The sequence below is a fragment of the Geotrypetes seraphini genome, chromosome 6 (assembly GCF_902459505.1).
Source record: "Geotrypetes seraphini chromosome 6, aGeoSer1.1, whole genome shotgun sequence".
NCBI lineage: Eukaryota > Metazoa > Chordata > Amphibia > Gymnophiona > Dermophiidae > Geotrypetes > Geotrypetes seraphini.
This window is the reverse complement of record NC_047089.1, coordinates 60,005,184-60,023,577: the sequence shown is the minus strand read 5'-3', so window position 1 is coordinate 60,023,577 and position 18,394 is coordinate 60,005,184. Positions and strand designations below refer to the sequence as shown.

At 43.4% G+C, this 18,394-nt stretch overlaps 1 protein-coding gene across 1 annotated transcript in view; it reads right to left on the bottom strand.

Moving 5' to 3' along the window:
• The window catches only part of INTS6 (integrator complex subunit 6), a 191,592-nt gene that overhangs the window by 72,281 nt on the left and 100,917 nt on the right, over nucleotides 1-18,394 (bottom strand). Inside the window, exon 8 of the mRNA XM_033947929.1 lies at nucleotides 6,046-6,198. Within this exon, the coding sequence (XP_033803820.1) occupies nucleotides 6,046-6,198 (153 nt within the window). The remainder of the gene's footprint in view (nucleotides 1-6,045; nucleotides 6,199-18,394) is intronic.

Sequence of the window (18,394 nt, the reverse complement as noted above, 5' to 3'; positions counted from 1 at the left end):
TTTATTTCTATCTTGTGATTAGAATATATCAGATATTAAAATATGTATCCTGCTAGAGCTGATGTTAGACATAACTGGGGAGTGCAAAGCCCAAGCAGTGCGTCTTTAGCTTCCAGCTGGCTAAGGGCTTTCTCTGACCAGAGGCAGTTGTCCTAGTTGCACTCCCCCTAACACCATTCCTGCCATGTGTGACTGCGGTATTCTGTTAGCATGATATTTGTGTAGCATTCTGTAATAATTTGGCTTATTCAGTTTTCTTGATAGTAGAGGGGATATATTGAAGGGGAGGGGAGATGGGGGTTTTGTTGATCCTTGCCCTGTATTATTTTATATTTATAAAATGACAATTGTACAGAATATTGTTTCTTTTTATACTTTAATAAAATTATGTTCGTATAAAATCATAACTATTTGAGGCTTGTGCGGATGGGATCAGATGGTTAACAGGACCCGAGCTCGCGAGGACAGGGCGGGCAATGGTTTTTTTTTTTAATTTCAGTCTTATTAGTTTGGCTGGTCCATGAAATAATTATTTTATTTCCGCCGGTCCATAGGTGTAAAAAGGTTGAAGGAACACTGCTATAGAAGACAGGAGAAGGAGGATACAGGGAATTCCCCCAAACCAGGCTTCTGTTCTGCTCATATGAATTTAAAACAAACAAACACTGAATGAACCAGTATGTAGTTAAAACATTAAACATGCCTCTGAGAAGATCAATGATGTGAGAAAATACAAGTTAAACAAGAAACAAAACAGCCCGAACATTTAAGGAGTTCAGCCATTCTTCCCTTGTAATCATATACACAAACACTTCATAATCCAACAGGTCTGACTGACAGTAAAGTCCTAGCTATGAAGTGGACAATTAAGCTCGAGTCCGAAAGCAGGCACAATCAGATAAACTGCTGTGCGGGGGGTCAGCATACTATCCTTATCTACTGGAAAAAATTATAAAGGTAAGAACCTAATCTCTTTTTCCAGTGCAACAGGGATGGTATGTTGAACCATAGGGACGTACCTAAGTAGTCCACAAAGTCTAGGGTGGGAGAGATGAGCCTGCATGTAGTACTGAGGAACCAAAAGCAGCATCCCTTCTGCTGCTATGCCCACCCTATAAAATTTGGTGAAAATATGAAGGGAGGACCAGATCGCTTATCTACAAATCTCCTCAGGAGGAACTGCCCTTGCTTTTGCCCAAGAGAAAGTAACTCCTCTTGTTGAATGCGTCTTTAATGAGATAGGCGGCTGTTTGCTGCATTTGATGTATGCAGAAGATATAGCTCTATGACTCCATCTAGAGTTGGTGGCCTTGGAAGTGAGTCTGCATCACCTCGCCTGATTGGTTAACACAAAAAAAATGATCTGAGACACAGTACTCATTGGTCACTTCCAGGTAATTCAACAGGACTCTTCTGACATTCAAAACCTTTAAAGCCTTGTCTTTCTTCTTGGGGTAAAGGCTTCAGGGGGCAACTCTCCTTGCCCCTTAGGGTGGAGCTAGAGAATGACACGGTGGCTGTTACCCACGGCTAGCCGTGCGTAACCCGCCAAAACGGGGGACAGAAAAGGATTGGTTGCCGCGGGTATAGAGAGAAGGCCCATTCACCGCCCCGTGGAGCGGTGAATAGCCTTGTCTCCCGCAGTGAAAGGAGGGTATGCGCATGGTCACCGATCGCGCTCCCTCCCTCCATACTGATAGCTGCCGCCCAAATATCTCCCTCCCTCCATCCCTCCTGATCGCTGCCGCCAGAGTCTGAATATCTCCCTCCCTGCTCTTTACCTTCACGGCAGGCAATTTCTCTAAAAGTGCTTCCTACCAGCAGCTGGGGCGTTGAAATCGCGTGTGGCTGTTGTAAAGGTCATCTCTGACGCAACTAGAAGTTTGCATCAGAGACGACCCTTTATAGCTCAGCCACATGCAATTTCAACACTCCGGCTGCTGTAGGAAGCACATTTAGAGAAATTGCTTGCCGCAAAGGTAAGGAAGCTGGAATGGGGAGAAAGGGAGGAAAGGTGGGGTGGAAAGAACCAGACGCTGAAGGGAACTGGGGAAAGTGGGGGTGGGGAGGAACAGACGACTGAAGGGAAATGGGGAAGAGAGAGATTCCGGACTATTGGGGAGCGGAGGGAAGAAAATGGGTGGCAGAGCCAATTGGGTTGGGGGGTGGATGGAGAGATGGAAGGGAGAGGCACAGTAACAGAGCATATGGAAGAGACAGAGAAGGCAGACAGTGGATGGAAGGAAAAGAATGGGAGACGATGAGGAAAGTAACCAGACAACAAAGGAGGAGAAAAAAAATAAAATAAAAAATATTTATATATATATATATATATATATATATTACTAGAGAAAGAGATGTTCAGCTGGCAGGGCTTTGTTTATACAATTTTTTAGCACACATACTAATATAACTACTTTATCTAATGAAAAAAAATAGTAGATTATATATATTATTTTTTTTTTTTGCGCTTTAGGATAAAGTAGTAAATTAGTTGTGTTGATAAAAAGGTATAAACAAAGCCCTGCCAGCTGAACATCTCTTTCTCTATTCAGCAGCCAAATATGTGCAGTACTGAGGCTTATATAGGATGCCTGCGGGGACAGGGCGGAGACAGTGGTCACAGGGACGGGGAGCAGGGTCGGTGGTCGCTGGGACGGGGTGATAAATTTTTTCCCTGTGTCATTCATTAGGTGGAGCAAAAGCCTTTTCTTGGCTACAAAGCATCTACGCCTTACAGGGCTGCTGTCCTGGGGGCTCCAGAAAGTGTTTCATTCCCTCTCCCTACCCCTCAACGGCACCATCTGTCTTTCTCCTGCCCTAGGAGGTCTGTGGAGGGGCTAAGCCCAAAGCTCCTGCCCCTCCATCTCATGCTGCACAGCATATGATGCAAGAGTGCTCTTCAACCACCTATCCTGTAATAAGGCATGATATAGGGGTATAGGATCTGAGGACTCCATCCCTATCAGTTTTGAAGTAAAACGAGGTGTTTTGAGGAAGTTTGAGAACCTAGGGAAACAAATCAGAAAATCAAAGATGGCCATGGTGTGGCAGCGTTTTGGTGCCAAGAATGGCTTAAAAATGCATCAGGACTCGCCAAAAAACGTTTAGAATAATAGGATTTAGAGGAGGGGGAACAAAGACCTAACTGCAGAGAACAGTAAAAACACAGTTTAAGCGTCCTTTCTCCCCAAATTTTTCCCCATACTGCTGACTGTATTCACAGATCAGTGCTGGGAAATGTACTGCAGTTTGCTTCAGCTCCTTTAAACTGTAGCTGGATCTGGAAGGGTTCCTCTGCTCAAGCTGCTGGTCAGAACATAAGAATTGCCGCGCTGGATCAGACCAGTGGGTCAATCGTGGCCCAGCAGTCCGCTCATGCGGCAGCCCTCTGGTCAAAGACCAGCGCTCTAACTGAGACTAACCCTACCTGCGTACGTTTCGGTTCAGCAGGAACTTGTCTAACTTTGTCTTGAATCCCTGGAGGGTGTTTTCCTCTATGACAGACTCCGGAAGAGCATTCCAGTTTTCTACCACTCTCTGGGTGAAGAAAAACTTCCTTATGTTCGTATGGAATCTATCCCCTTTCAATTTTAGAGAGTGCCCTCTCGTTCTCCCTACCTTGGAGAGGGTGAACAACCTGTCCTTATCTACTGTCTATTCCCTTCAGTACCTTCAATGTTTCGATCATGTCCCCTCTCAATTTCCTCTGCTCAAGGGAGAAGAGGCCCAGTTTCTCTAATCTTTCATTGAACGGCAACTCCTCCAGCCCCTTAACCATCTTAGTTGCTCTTCTCTGTACCCTTTCGAGTAGTACCGTGCCCTTCTTCATGTACGGTATTTCAGCTGAAATACCGATATCTTCAGACAGATTCTCTAACTCTCCTGGGTCGCGACGGACAAAGAAAAGAAGGGAAGGAGGCGAAACTACAGCCTGCGCTCAAGTTCCTGCCCAAGTCAAGGAAGCGAGCACACATCACCAAAGGATACAACTGCCAACTACAGACTAAAGGCTGCTCCTCTACAAGCAGGATAATTATATCTCAATAATTGTCTGAGTGGTGCAGATAAACAATATAACTTCTATAAAGTGTATTCCACTCTGTTATATGGGAATGCCTGAAGTAAACACTAGTTTGTATATTTATATATTCATTTGTGTATCAGGGAAAAAGGCCTGTATTTATATATTCATTTGTGTATCAGGGAAAAGCTTGGAGCCATATGCTTAGTCTTGTCATAGACCAATGTGCTCAGCGTATTAAATTCAAAAGATTTTGCTCCATAATACAGTCACTGGCCAAAAAACCCTGCATCTATATTTTTATTTTTTTTAGGTTTAATAAGTATTTTAAAATTCTTACTAAAAAAATTAACTTATTCTGTGAAATTGTACAGCAGGCAACCCCAATGTTTTGAAAATACCAACAGGTGATTACTTATCTTAAATTCTCTTTTTTTCTTTTTTCTCAAACTACTTATCAAGTGTGCCGTCCATTATGCAGCCGGAACCAAAACTGGAGCCGACGCGGCCAGCGTTTCGCGGAACATTAGTTTTTTCCGCTGCTTCAGGGCCAGTAGTCAGGCACAGCACATTCTAAAAATTAGAAAATACAGAATAACTACAAGCAGGCACAGCAGTCCCATGAACCGTGTAAGAAAACTGCAAACAAACCAAAAAATAAAGAAATAAATGGAGCAGATCAGAACAACACCTTCATACGCGCCTGCAGAAGGAAGACTTGAAAGGCAGCAGAGACTATGGAGGAGGAGTTACAAAACTGTGATTGACATCTTCCGCAGAGTGCTCGCGAGCACAGATGGCCAACCCTATGGCTCAGCATACCATCCCTATTGCACTGGAATACTGGTTGCACTAATATCTTCATCATATAAACCCAAATAGTGCCTAGAAAACCAGTTTTCCCTGTTATGTCATTAGTGAAGAGATGAATATGATACAATCTACCCGATATGATTAACAAGCAAATGCAACAGTGAAGTTATGGCACAATAATCATTAGGGCTATCCCAAAAACCCAACTGTCTGGAGGTCCTCCAGGACAGGGTTAGGAAACACTGCTTTAATAGAATCAAATTAAAAAATTTTTAAAAATCTTGAAAAATCATTCGCGTATCAATCTGTTAAAATTTGGAATACTTTACTACCTGTTGAAAAATCAACATTCCTATATGCTTTTTTTAAAAGGTCTGAAAACTTATTTATTTGAAAAATTTTTGAGGTAGAAAATTTAGATGGATGGAAATCTACGATGATACTTTGTATTACATTTTAGGTTAGTAATTTGTATTAAAATAATTTTAAAATTTAAGATGTTTGTACAAGTCTTGTTTGTTCCATTTTGTGTATGTTACTTTTATAAGGTCGCCTAGGAATAGGCGACTGACAAATTTTTTAAATAAATAAAATAAACTTTGGACCTTTACAGATAACGCAGGCTAAAAAGTGTCAGTTTAGTAGGCACGATGACGAGAACTAAGTTGTTCACTCTGACATCTTTGCATAATGAGAACAGTTTGAGATGTTATAGTTTATCTCGAAACATTGGCAGCACTTATGTGCATCTACGATGGATATCTTTCATTCAAAGGAAAATCTGTTAATCAGTCTGGTAAATTTATCTCAAATTTCAAAACAGAGATTTTTTTTTCTATTTTAAACAGTGGGATGTTTCAAGAGGATTCATAGGGAAAAAGAAGCAAAGATTATGAAGAGCAAACCTTTGAACAGCTAAAAACATCTGAATGTTTGGAAGAGACTAAATGTGTCTGGGCATAAATGTGGACACAGAGTGAAGAGACTTGTGAGGTAGCAACTGTTTGGATGGTTCTGTGCATGCCCCAAGAAACCTTCCAACTTTTTTCAGCTCAGAAAGTCTTTTGTGATTCATTCTGTTCATACATTATTTTGTATTTATGGAAGACTTAAACAGAAAGTAAATAAAACAAGCTTCTTCCCTTCACCTCCTCAAACCACATCATAACATCCCTCTCTACATACAAAATAACTGATGTTTAGCTCACCTGCCAGCAGGTATGAGATGATTTTCGTTCCAAAATAAACTGGGTCAGCGGTGAAGGTTCCAACTCATACTTATCAAAAGGAAGTTTGTCAATGACCATTGGCTCTGAATCCGTGCAGGAGAACTTCAGAACCGGATGAGATGTGCGTGGGGGCTAACAAAGAAAACACAGAATTGTTATTAACCCTCTGAAAAAAAACAACCAACAACAAGAAATAAAATAATTGCTGTCCTCTATAGACAGCATTCAACAGTTTCACAGAGATGAGTAACAAGCAATCACAAAAGAACACACAGAAGTAGGAGTAGACCAAGAACTTTCCTGCACATGAATGTAGAATATAAAGCACTTTTATTAGCAAAGCACCGACAGATAAAAAGACCCAACACAGGGCTCTGTTTTGGCAGATAAACCACCTGTTTCAGGAGTCACCAATATTCTGTCAAATGTATTATTGTCAAAAGATGTCAAAGAGCAGAGTCTATATTCGATAGTACCCACTGTGTGCTAAAGAGAAAGGCAAGAAAACCAAACTGTCAGTCTCACAGCCAGCTCCCACAAACGTGCTGAACCAGACAGGTTTTTCATGTTCCGAAAAGCACAGTTATTTACCGTAACAGGTGTTATCCGGGGATAGCAGGCAGATATTCTCACATGTGTGACATCATCCACAGAGCCTGGTACCGACCGTGTTAAAAGTAAACTGTCACTTTTAGTTTTAAAAAATTTTGCGACTGCCTACACCACACATGCGCGAGGGCCTTCCCGCGCGACTTTGGCTCGTGCTTCCTTAGTTCCGTAAGCAAGCTAAGAAGCCAATCAGGGGAGATGGGAGGGATGTGAGAATATCTGCATGCTTTCCCTGGATAACACCTGTTACAGTAACTGTGCTTTATCCTAGGACAAGCAGACAGAATATTCTCACATGTAGGACTCCCTAGTTTACTACAATGGGATGGAGGGAGAGATGGCCATTAAGAAGAAAATTAATTCTGTAATACTGCTTGACCGAAACAACCATCTCATCTTGAATAGGATTCTAGACAGTAGTGAGATTTGAATGTATGAATTGAGAACCAAATAGCTGCTTTGCAAACTTCATCAATGTGAGTGAAACGTAAGAAAGCTACTGATGCTGCTATAGCTTAGACGTCATGTGCTGTTACATGACCCTCGAGTTGCAACCCAGCCTGAGCATAGTAGAAAGAAATACATGCCGCTAGTCATTTGGAAATAATTATTTTGGTTACAGGCTTACACAATCTGTTAGGATCAAAGGAAATGAACAGTTGAGGTGAAGTCCTGTGTGTCTTAGTTCATTGTATGTAGTATGCTAAGGCACGTTTACAGTCCAACGTATGAAGAGCTGTTTTTCCAGGATGAGCATGAGGCTTTGGGATGAAAACTGGTAGCACAATGGATTAATTAAGATGAAACCACTTTCGAAAGGAATTTAGGATGGGTGCAGAAAACCACCGTATCATGATGGAATACTGTGAACGGTGGGTCAGACACCAATGCTTGGAGTTCACTCACTCGATGGGCAGAAGTGAGAGAGATCAAGAAGACCACTTTCCAAGTGAGGTGAGTAGAAGTCATGGTTCAAATGGTGGTTTCATCAAAGTGGCTAGGACTAAATTAAGATCCTAGACAACTAGAGGCAGCTTGAGTGGAGGTTTGGAATTGAAGTGTCCCTTTATAAACCTGGAAACAAGAGGATGAGAGGCCAGAGATTTATTGTTGACAGGAACGTGGAAAGCACTAAAAGCACTGAGGTGAACTCTGACCAAAGTGGTTTTTAGTCCATAATTGGAAAGATGAAGAAGGTAATCCAATACTGAGGCTAGAGAAGAAGATGAAGCGTCTTGGTATTGAAATGTGTCCACTTCTGTTGATAACCTTGCTGAGTACGTGGTTTTCTCGAAGCAGCTATAATGGCTTGTACTGCGTCAGAGAGATTAAGATCTGTTGAAGTTAGGCCGAGAGGTACCAAGGTGTGAGGTATAGTGATTGCAGATTGGGGTGTAAAGAGACCCTTGACATTGAGTGAGCAGAGATGGAAAGATATGCAAGGGAATTGGATCCCTGGCACTCAGCTGAAGTAGAAGGGAGTACCAAGGTTGTCTGGGCCTTTGAGGAGCTATCAGGATCAAGGTGACTGACTCCGAGTTTGACCAAGGTCTTGAGAATGAGAGGGATTGGTGGAAATGCATAAAGGAACATAGAAACATAGAAAATGATGGCAGAAAAGGGCCACGGCCCAACAAGTCTGCCCATTCTAATGACCCACCCCTCTAATTTCTTCCTTGAAGTGATCCCACATGGTTGTCCCATTTTTTCTTAAAATCTAGCACGCTGCTGGCCTCAACTACCTGCAGTGGAAGATCATTCCAATGATAACGACCGTTTCGGTGAAGAAATACTTCCTGGTGTCGCTATGAAATCTCCCACCCATGAATTTCAACAGATGCCCTCTTGTTGCCTTAGGTCCTTTAAGATAAAAGATATTTGAACGTCTCAATCATGTCTCCCCTCTCTCTGCGTTCCTCGAGTGAGTGTATCTGCAATTTATTCAGCCGTTCTTCATACGGGAGATCCTTGAGTCCTGAGACCATCCTAGTGGCCATTCGCTGAACCGACTCAACTCTCAGTACATCTTTGTGATAATGTGGCCTCCAGAATTGTACACAATATTCCAGATGAGGTCTCACCTTGGATCTATACAACGGCATTATAACTTCAGGCTTCTGGCTGACGAAACTTCTTCGGATACAACCCATCATTTGTCTAGCCTTGGTTGAAGCTTTCTCCACTTGATTGGCAGTCTTCATGTCTTCACTAATGATCACTCCCAAGTCTCGTTCTGCTGCAGTTCTTGCTAAGGTCTCACCATTTAGGGTGTAAGTTCTGCAAGGATTTCTGCTGCCAAGGTGCATTACCTTACACTTTTTGACATTAAAACTTAGTTGCCAAGTTATGGACCATTGTTCCAGTAAGAGTAGGTCCTGCGTCATACAGTCAGGCACTGTGCTTTTGCCTACTATGTTGCATAGTTTGGCATCATCGGCGAATAATGTAATTTTACCTCGAAGCCCCTGAGCCAGGTCCCTTATGAAGATATTAAATAGGATCGGACCCAAGACCGAGCCCTGTCCAATCCAGAAGAAAGGCATCTGCTTCCAGAGGGTGAGGAGAATATTGCCTGGAACAGAATTGATGCAATTTGTGATTGTGGGGAGAGGCAAACAGATCTATCTGAGGAGTCCCTCATAGTGGAAAAAATGTTGTGTAATACTTTGGAGTTGAGAGTCCATTTGTATGGTTGAAGAAACCTGCTGAGTTTGTAAGCTAGAGCGTTCTGTGACCCTTGCACATGATCGAGACGTTTAAGTATATTACCGGCCGTATCGAGATGGAAGAAGAGATTCTCTTTCTCAAAGGATCCTCAGCCACAAGAGGGCATCCGCTCAAACTTAGGGGCGGGAAATTTCATGGCGACACCAGGAAATATTTCTTCGAGTGAGTGGTTGATCCTTGGAACGAGCTCCCGATGCAGGTGATCGAGGCAAATAACGTGCAAGAATTTAAGAGCAAATGGGATGCCCATATGGGATCCCTTACAGGGTTAAGCCAAGGGAACCTGTCACCAGGAGTAGGATCCCTAGGATAGTAGACTTGGGGGTGGGTCAGTAGAGTGGGCAGACCTGATGGGCTATGGCCCTTATCTGCCGTCATCTTCTATGTTTCTATATGGCCTTGAGGAATATGTTTCAAGCAATCGCCCAGTTCCAAATTTACTCAGCTTCTTTACAAAGAGGGAGAGAGCCAGTTCCTCCTTGTTTGTTGATGTAATACATTGCTACTTGATTGTACATTCAAACCAGGAGGACCTGACTTGAAAGACTGCTCTGAAAGGTTTGTACAACATTTCGAATTGTTTTCAGCTCTAATAGGTTAATGTGTAATGTTTTCTCTTGAGCATACTAGTGACCTTATATGTGAAGGCCATCCAGGTGTACTCCCCAAGCATGCATCTGCTTTGAGGCGCTGTCTGGAGCAGAATTGAGGAAACATGTGGTTTTGGGAGACGCTAACAGGTCCATCTAAGGAGTCCGTCAAAGAGAGATGTGGTGCAAGACTGGAGTTGAGACACCACTTGTGTGGTCAGAGAAATCTGCTTAGATTATCAGCTAGGGCTTTCTGTTTGGCTTACACATATATGGCTTTGAGAAAGATTAGGCGAGGAATTGCCCAGTTCTAAATTTGTTTGGCTTCTTGATACAGAGAAAGAGAGCCCATAACTCCCTGCTTGTTGATGTAGTACATTGCCACTTGTTTGTCCAAACAAGGAGGATATGGTTGGATAGACGATCCTGAAATGTTTTGAGAGCATTGTGAACCGCCCCTAGCTCAAAGAGGCTGATGTGGAATTTCTTCTCTTGAGTAGACCACATGCCCTTAGTCTGAAGATCGTCTAGGTGAGCTCCTCATGAATACATGGATGCGTCTGTTGTGAGTACTTTGTGATGTGGAGGGATATGAAATAGCAATCCTCTGGAGAAATTTGTTGGATTCAAACACCACTGAAGAGATTGAGAAAGAGATGAGGTGATTTCAATCCTTTGAGAGAAGGGATCCGTGGCCCGAGACCACTGAGATGCTAGAGTTCAATGAGCTGATCTGAGATGAAGTCGTGTGAAGGGGTAACAAACTGTGGATATCATGTGACCCATGAGATGCATCATTTGTCTTGCTGAGATGGTTTGCAAAGTGGACACACAATTGCAAAGTTGAAGCAAGGTATTTTGTCTTTTTTGGGGTAGGAAAGCTCATAGAAGTATCATGTAGGGCTCCTATAAATTCCAGCACTTAAGAGGGTTGAAGATGAAACTGACTTTGAACCCTAGAATTTGGAGGAAAGTTATTGTCACCTGTGTTACCGAGTGAATTTTTTGAGGAGATGTAGCTTTTATCAGCCCATCGTCTAGATACAGGAACATGTGAGACCTGTGGGTATGCAGGGTTGCTGCCACCACTACCAGACACTTGGTGAATAAGCTTGGAGAGGAAGCCATAATGAATGGCATAACTTTGTATTGGAAGTGTTGATGAGTAACCAAAAACACAGAAACTTTCTATGATCGGGATGTATGGATATGTGTATTTAGGCCTCTGATATCTAGAGAGCACAGCCAATCATTTCATTCTAGAAGTGGGTATAGGGTTCCCAGAGATATCTAGTGAAAGAAAAAAGTTTTGCATACTATTTGTTGAGGTCTCGAAGGTCAAGACCTCCCGTCTTCTTTGGAATTAGAAAATACCTGAAGTAGAACCCCTGATTTTTATGGGAAGGGGGAACTACTTCTATGGCATTTAATTGAAACAGAGCTTTGATTTCCCAAAGAAGGAATGTCTGTTGAGATGTGAAAGAGGACTCTTTTGGAGGGTTGTTTGAAGGAATGGTGATAGTAACCCTCCTGTATGACTGAGGACCCATGTGTCTGTGGTGATAGAGTCCAATGCTGATGAGACAACAGAAGCCAGCCTCTGATGGGTTGGGGATGAGGCCGAGATGGGGGTATTTTGGCTATGTTGTCTAAAAACATGTAAAAAAGACTGAGCTGGTTTCTGAGGAGTCAAAAGTCTGAGGCTTCTACCTCTTCTGTGGTGGAGGTTTGGAAGAGGAGGATGTTGTTGGACAACGCTTCTTGTATGAAAAAGTAGGTGGTCTTTGAGAAGGCTTAGATGATTGAGCTTTACCCAGATAAAGTGGCCCAACTCTGTTCTTATTTGGTAAGTCTGAGTGGCATCCTCAACCTTGTCTCCAAAGAGTTCTTCACCAAGACAAGGGATGTTTGCCAAACGATCTTGAACATTTATGTCCATGTCTGAGACTCTCAGCCATGCAAGATGTCTCATAGCAATAGACATTACATCAAATGTTACATCAAATGCCAATCTTGCCATAAACTTTCACATTTGAAGTAGAGCATAAGTAGTCTCCTGAAACTCTGGCAGGCGGTCAGATGAAATATACTACATGAAATCAACCAACTTCTTTATGAGCTGTTTGAAATAAAAGCACATGTAGAAGTTGTAATTGAGAACTCTGTTGGCTAACAGAGTTCTGGTAAAGACAGCGTCCAAACTTATTCATAGTACAGCCCTCATATCCTGGTGGTGCACTGGCATAGACCTTAAAGCTGGAGGATTTCTTAAGAATGGATTCAACCAGCAAAGAGTTATCTGACAATTGTGATTTTGTCAGATCCAGGACAAGATTGTATTCAGTAAAGAGAGTCAATTTTTCTAGGAGCTATAGTAATAAGAGAGAGGTATCTCCCGGTTCTTAAATGTCCTTAAGCAAATTGTGAAGAGGCAACTTAAGAAGCTCCTTAGGAGGTTCATCAAAATCTAAAGCCTCAAGGAGCTCTGCTCTCAGTGTCTGACTCCAATTTGACAGGCAGAGCTTTTCCCATCTGCCTGATGTATTTGGTAAATGAAAGTCCCTCTGGAGGAGATTTTCATCTGGGAGGAGGAGGAGATGGATCTGAAGGTATGCTATATGACTCTGGAGCAGATAATATAAGTTCATTGTCAGTATCAACATCTGGCACTGCAAGAGATTCTTCATAGGACGGAAAGGAAGGCTGTTTTCTGGATTGAAGAGTTTGATGACTATGAGAATGTCAAGAGCAGCCCTTTTGACGACATTGGTACCGATCCATTGACGATGACAATGAAGGATGATACTGAGAATGAGTAGATCTTGAGCAACATTAAGAGGAAGGAGAACTGTACGATATTTGCTTAGATATAGAAGAGCGGACATTGGTACCGTGGGACATTGATATTTGTCTATGCTTCGATGTAGAGCACCGATGCTTTGATGCATATCTAGAGCAAGTACCATGTGGCCTCAATGTGCTACGTTCAGGTTGGACCAGTACCAAGGGAGTCAATACATAGATGGATCAGAAACTGGTTGGCAGGTAGGAAACAAAGGGTAGGATTGAAGGGACACTACTCTGACTGGAGGAGGGTCACGAGTGGTGTTCCGCAGGGCTCGGTGCTCGGGCCGCTGTTATTTAATATATTCATAAATGATCTAGAAACAGGGACGAAGTGTGAGATAATAAAATTTGCAGATGACACCAAACTATTTAGGGAAGCTCGGACTAAAGAGGACTGTGAGGAATTGCAAAGGGACTTGAACAAACTAGGAGAATGGGCGACAAAATGGCAAATGAAGTTCAACGTTGAGAAATGTAAAGGATTGCATGTGGGAAGCAGAAACCCGAGGTACAACTATACGATGGGAGGGATGCCATTGAATGAGAGTACCCAAGAGAGGGACTTGGGGGTAATGGTGGACAGGTCAATGAAGCCGACTGCACAGTGCGCAGCGGCCGCTAAGAGAGCGAATAGAATGCTAGGTATAATCAAGAAGGGTATTACAGCCAGGACGAAAGAAGTTATCCTGCCGCTGTATCGGGCGATGGTGCGCCCACACCTGGAATACTGTGTCCAGTTTTGGTCGCCATACCTTAAGAAGGATATGGCGTTACTCGAGAGAGTTCAGAGAAGAGCGACACGTCTGATAAAAGGGATGGAAAACCTTTCATACGCTGAGAGATTGGAGAAACTGGGTCTCTTTTCCCTGGAGAAGAGGAGACTTAGAGGGGATATGATAGAGACTTATAAGATCATGAGGGGCATAGAGAGAGTAGAGAGGGACAGATTCTTCAAACTTTCAAAAAATAAAAGAACAAGAGGCCATTCGGAAAAGTTGAAAGGGGACAGATTCAATACAAATGCCAGGAAGTTCTTCTTTACCCAACGTGTGGTGGACACTTGGAATGCGCTTCCAGAGGACGTTATAGGGCAGAATACAGTACTGGGATTTAAGAGAGGATTGGACATTTTTCTGCTGGAAAAGGGAATAGAAGGGTATAAATAGAGGATTACTGCTCAGGTCCTGGACCTGTTGGACCGCCGCGTGAGCGGACTGCTGGGCAAGATGGACCTCAGGTCTGACCCAGCAGAGGCATTGCTTATGTTCTTAATGTAAGCACCGGTGCCATATGTAACTTAAATAGGTCACCAAGCTCCCTCTGGAAGAACTCCTTCAGTTGTTCTTGGAAGAGTTGCACCACTACCCTTGGCTCAACAGCCAGTAACCATCGGTATACCTTAGAGCAGGGGTGTCCAATGTCGGTCCTCGAGGGCCGTAATCCAGTCGGGTTTTCAGGATTTCCCCAATGAATATGCATGAGATCTATTTGCATGCACTGCTTTCAATGCATATTCATTGGGGAAATCCTGAAAACCCGACTGGATTGCGGCCCTCTAGGACTGACATTGGACACCCCTGCCTTAGAGGAAAGGAGGGACAGGGGAGATATGATTCAGACGTTCAAATACTTGAAAGGTATTAATGTAGAACAAAATATTTTCCAGAGAAAGGAAAATGGTAAAACCAGAGGACATAATTTGAGGTTGAGGGGTGGGAGACTCAAGAGCAATGCAAGGAAATTCTTCTTTACAGAGAGGGTGGTGGATGCCTGGAATGCGCTCCCGAGAGAGGTAGTGGAGAAGAAAACGGTGACGGAGTTCAAAAAAGCGTGGGATGAATACAGAGGATCTAGAATCAGAAAATAATAGTAAATATTGAAGAACTAAGGCCAGTACTGGGCAGACTTGCATGATCTGTGTTTGTATATGGCCGTTTGGGGGAGGATGAGCTGGGGAGGGCCTCAATGGCTGGGAGGGTGTAGATGGACTGGAGTGAGCTTTGACGGAGACTTCAGTAGTCGGAACCTAAGAACAGTACCAGGTAGAGCTTTGGATTCTTGCCCAGAAATAGCTAAGGAGAAGAAGAAACAAACACACAAATTTTTAGATTGAATCAGGTTGGGCAGACAAGATGGACCATTTGGGTCTTTATCTGCCATCATCTACTATCTTACTATGTTACTATGTTCTTCAGAGTGTCAGGGGGTGGGTGACCTCGATGAGAATGCACGCCCTGAAGAAGAAACAGCCTGCACAGGAGGAGATCAATGGCATCGATGCTGAGCCTGCATTGAGGAACTCGATGCTGTAGAGGCCTGTGATGCTTGCTGGGAAGGGGATGGCTTCTTAGCCAGTTTACCCAATGGAGGAACACCGTCCAGTGAAGGCATCGATGCTGATACCACCAGCTCAGATTTATCTCTGGAGTCCATGGTTGATCCAAAAAGCTCTTCTTGCTGGATGCGACAAGCCTTCAAAGAGCGCTTTTGAAGTGTAGAACAGCAAGCACAAGTATCTACTTGATGCTCAGGCCCTAAACATTGGATACACCAGCTGTGCGGGTCAGTGATGGAAATAGAGCGCTGGCACCGACAGCACTTCTTAAAGCCGCTCAAAGGCTTCGACACGGATGGAAAAATCTCGGAGGCGAAGTCAAAAAACTCAATGACTAACACCGAGGACATAAAACTAATGATAGGAAGGGGCCTGAAGGCCTGACTGAGGAACGAAAATAAAAGAAATATATATATATTTTTAGTCTGTACAGACTGAAGAACTTATAAATAAGAAATAAAGAAAGCCAAAAGGTAAAAAGAAACGCTGATGGGAAGGCATCACGAATTTGGATTAAGTAAAAAACAAACAAACCCAAAACCCCCAACTTCTTTGCTCTGCGGAAAATGGAGAACTGAGGAACCACAAGCTGACGTCGGGTAGGAAGGCACTCGCGCGTGCTTAAAAGTGACGGTGCACTTTACACTGTCTGTACTAGGTTCCATGGATGACGTCACCCACATGAACAGATGTGAAAATATGCTGCCTGCTTATCCTAGGATAACACATCTTAAAGAACAAAATTACCTCCCAAATATTCCCCCCAGGTGCCCAGCCCCCACCCAAGGGCAATATCACTTTGGCTCAAACCTGCCTACCCCAAAGTGCACAGACATCAACACAAAAAATATATCAGTATTAGTAAAGCAGTCCCATAAAAAAACCCAATAAAAGTCAAACTTCAACTAAAAAACTCTTGTTGGCATTGTTCACTCTCTTCAGGTTCATTAAAACACATATTTGCGATATACAGACCTAGATGCTTGTGAATTTTAAGCTCTTGAGTTCAGTAGCTAGCTGACTTGGTATATGAAATGCCATCTAACTTTGCAAGAATACTAAAAATGCCCATCTTTGGAGATATCCTTTAAAATCAAATATGTATCAACTAAAAGCTACTAAATGTACAATTCTGGAAGTTTAAAATTTAGGAGTTAGACAATATTATATACGTAACCCAGAAAATTTGCTTAAAGAGGGGGATGGGGCTTAAATTTGTTTAAATCTATGCTTAATTCATAGCAAAACTATTAAAACAGAAAGGAAAGACTAAAAAGCACAGTTACTTACCGTAACAGGTGTTATCCAGGGACAGCAGGCAGATATTCTTGACTGATGGGTGACGGCACCGACGGAGCCCCGGTACGGACAATTTTAGAGTGATTGCACTCTAAGAACTTTTAGAAAGTTCTAGCTCGGCCGCACCGCGCACGCGCGAGTGCCTTCCCGCCCGACAGAGGCGCGCGGTCCCTCAGTTAGTATAAGCCAGCTAAGAAGCCAACCCGGGGAGGTGGGTGGGACGCAAGAATATCTGCCTGCTGTCCCTGGATAACACCTGTTACGGTAAGTAACTGTGCTTTATCCCAGGACAAGCAGGCAGCATATTCTTGACTGATGGGTGACCTCCAAGCTAACAAAAAGAGGGATGGAGGGAAGGTTGGCCATTAGGAAAACAAATTTTGCAAAACAGATTGGCCGAAGTGTCCATCCCGTCTGGAGAATGCATCCAGACAATAGTGAGATGTAAAAGTGTGAACTGAGGACCAAGTAGCAGCCTTGCAGATTTCCTCAATAGGAGTGGAACGGAGGAAAGCTACAGAAGCTGCCATTGCTCTGACTCTATGGGCCGTGACAGAACCTTCCAGTGTCAGTCCGGTCTGAGCATAACAGAATGAAATGCACGCTGCCAGCCAATTAGACAACGTACGTTTAGAAACGGGATGTCCCAATTTATTTGGATCAAAGGACAGAAAAAGTTGAGGAACTGATCTGTGGGGTTTCGTACGCTCTAGATAGTAAGCCAGAGCCCTTTTACAATCCAAAGTATGTAAAGCTTGTTCTCCAGAATGAGAATGAGGTTTTGGAAAGAAAACAGGTAGAACAATGGATTGGTTGAGATGGAATTCAGAGACAACCTTAGGGAGAAACTTTGGATGTGTACGCAAAACCACCTTGTCATGGTGAAAAACCGTAAAAGGTGGATCTGCGACCAGTGCATGAAGCTCACTGACCCTCCTGGCCGAGGTAAGAGCAATAAGGAAAAGCACTTTCCAAGTGAGAAACTTGAAAGGAGAGGTAGCCAAAGGTTCAAATGGAGGCTTCATTAAGGCGGAAAGAACCACATTGAGATCCCAGATAACAGGAGGGGCTTTAAGAGGTGGTTTCACATTGAAAAGTCCTCGCATGAACCTGGACACCAGGGGATGAGCTGAGAGAAGTTTTCCATGGACTGGCTCATGAAAAGCTGCAATGGCACTGAGGTGGACTCTGATGGAAGAGGACTTAAGGCCAGAGTCAGACAAAGAAAGCAAATAATCCAACAATGTCTCCACTGCCAGAGAAGTTGGATCAAGATGATGAAGAAGACACCAGGAGGAAAATCTCGTCCACTTCTGATGGTAACATTGCAGAGTGGTTGGTTTCCTGGAGGCATTCAGAATGGAACGAACAGGCTGAGATAAAAGAGTATCATGAGATGTCAGCCCGAGAGATACCAAGCTGTCAGGTGCAGAGACTGGAGGTTGGGATGTAGAAGGGTTTCCTGTTGTTGCGTAAGCAGAGAAGGAAACAGAGGAAGAAGAAAAGGTTCCCTGGAACTGAGTTGAAGTAGAAGGGAGAACCAATGTTGCCTGGGCCACCTCGGAGCAATCAGAATCATTGTGGCTCGTTCCCTCTTGAGCTTGAATAAGGTTCTCAACATGAGAGGCAGCGGAGGGAAGGCGTACAGGAACAGATTCGACCAGTCTAGGAGAAAAGCATCCGCTGCCAGACGGTGAGGAGAGTAAAGTCTGGAGCAGAAGAGGGGCAGCTGGTGATTGTGAGGAGCTGCAAAGAGGTCTATCTGAGGAGTGCCCCATTGAGTGAAGATAGACTGCAGAGTTACAGGATCGAGTGTCCACTCGTGAGGCTGGAGAATTCTGCTGAGTTTGTCCGCTAAAGAATTCTGTGCTCCTTGAATGTAGATAGCTTTCAGGAAGAGATGGTGATCTATGGCCCAATT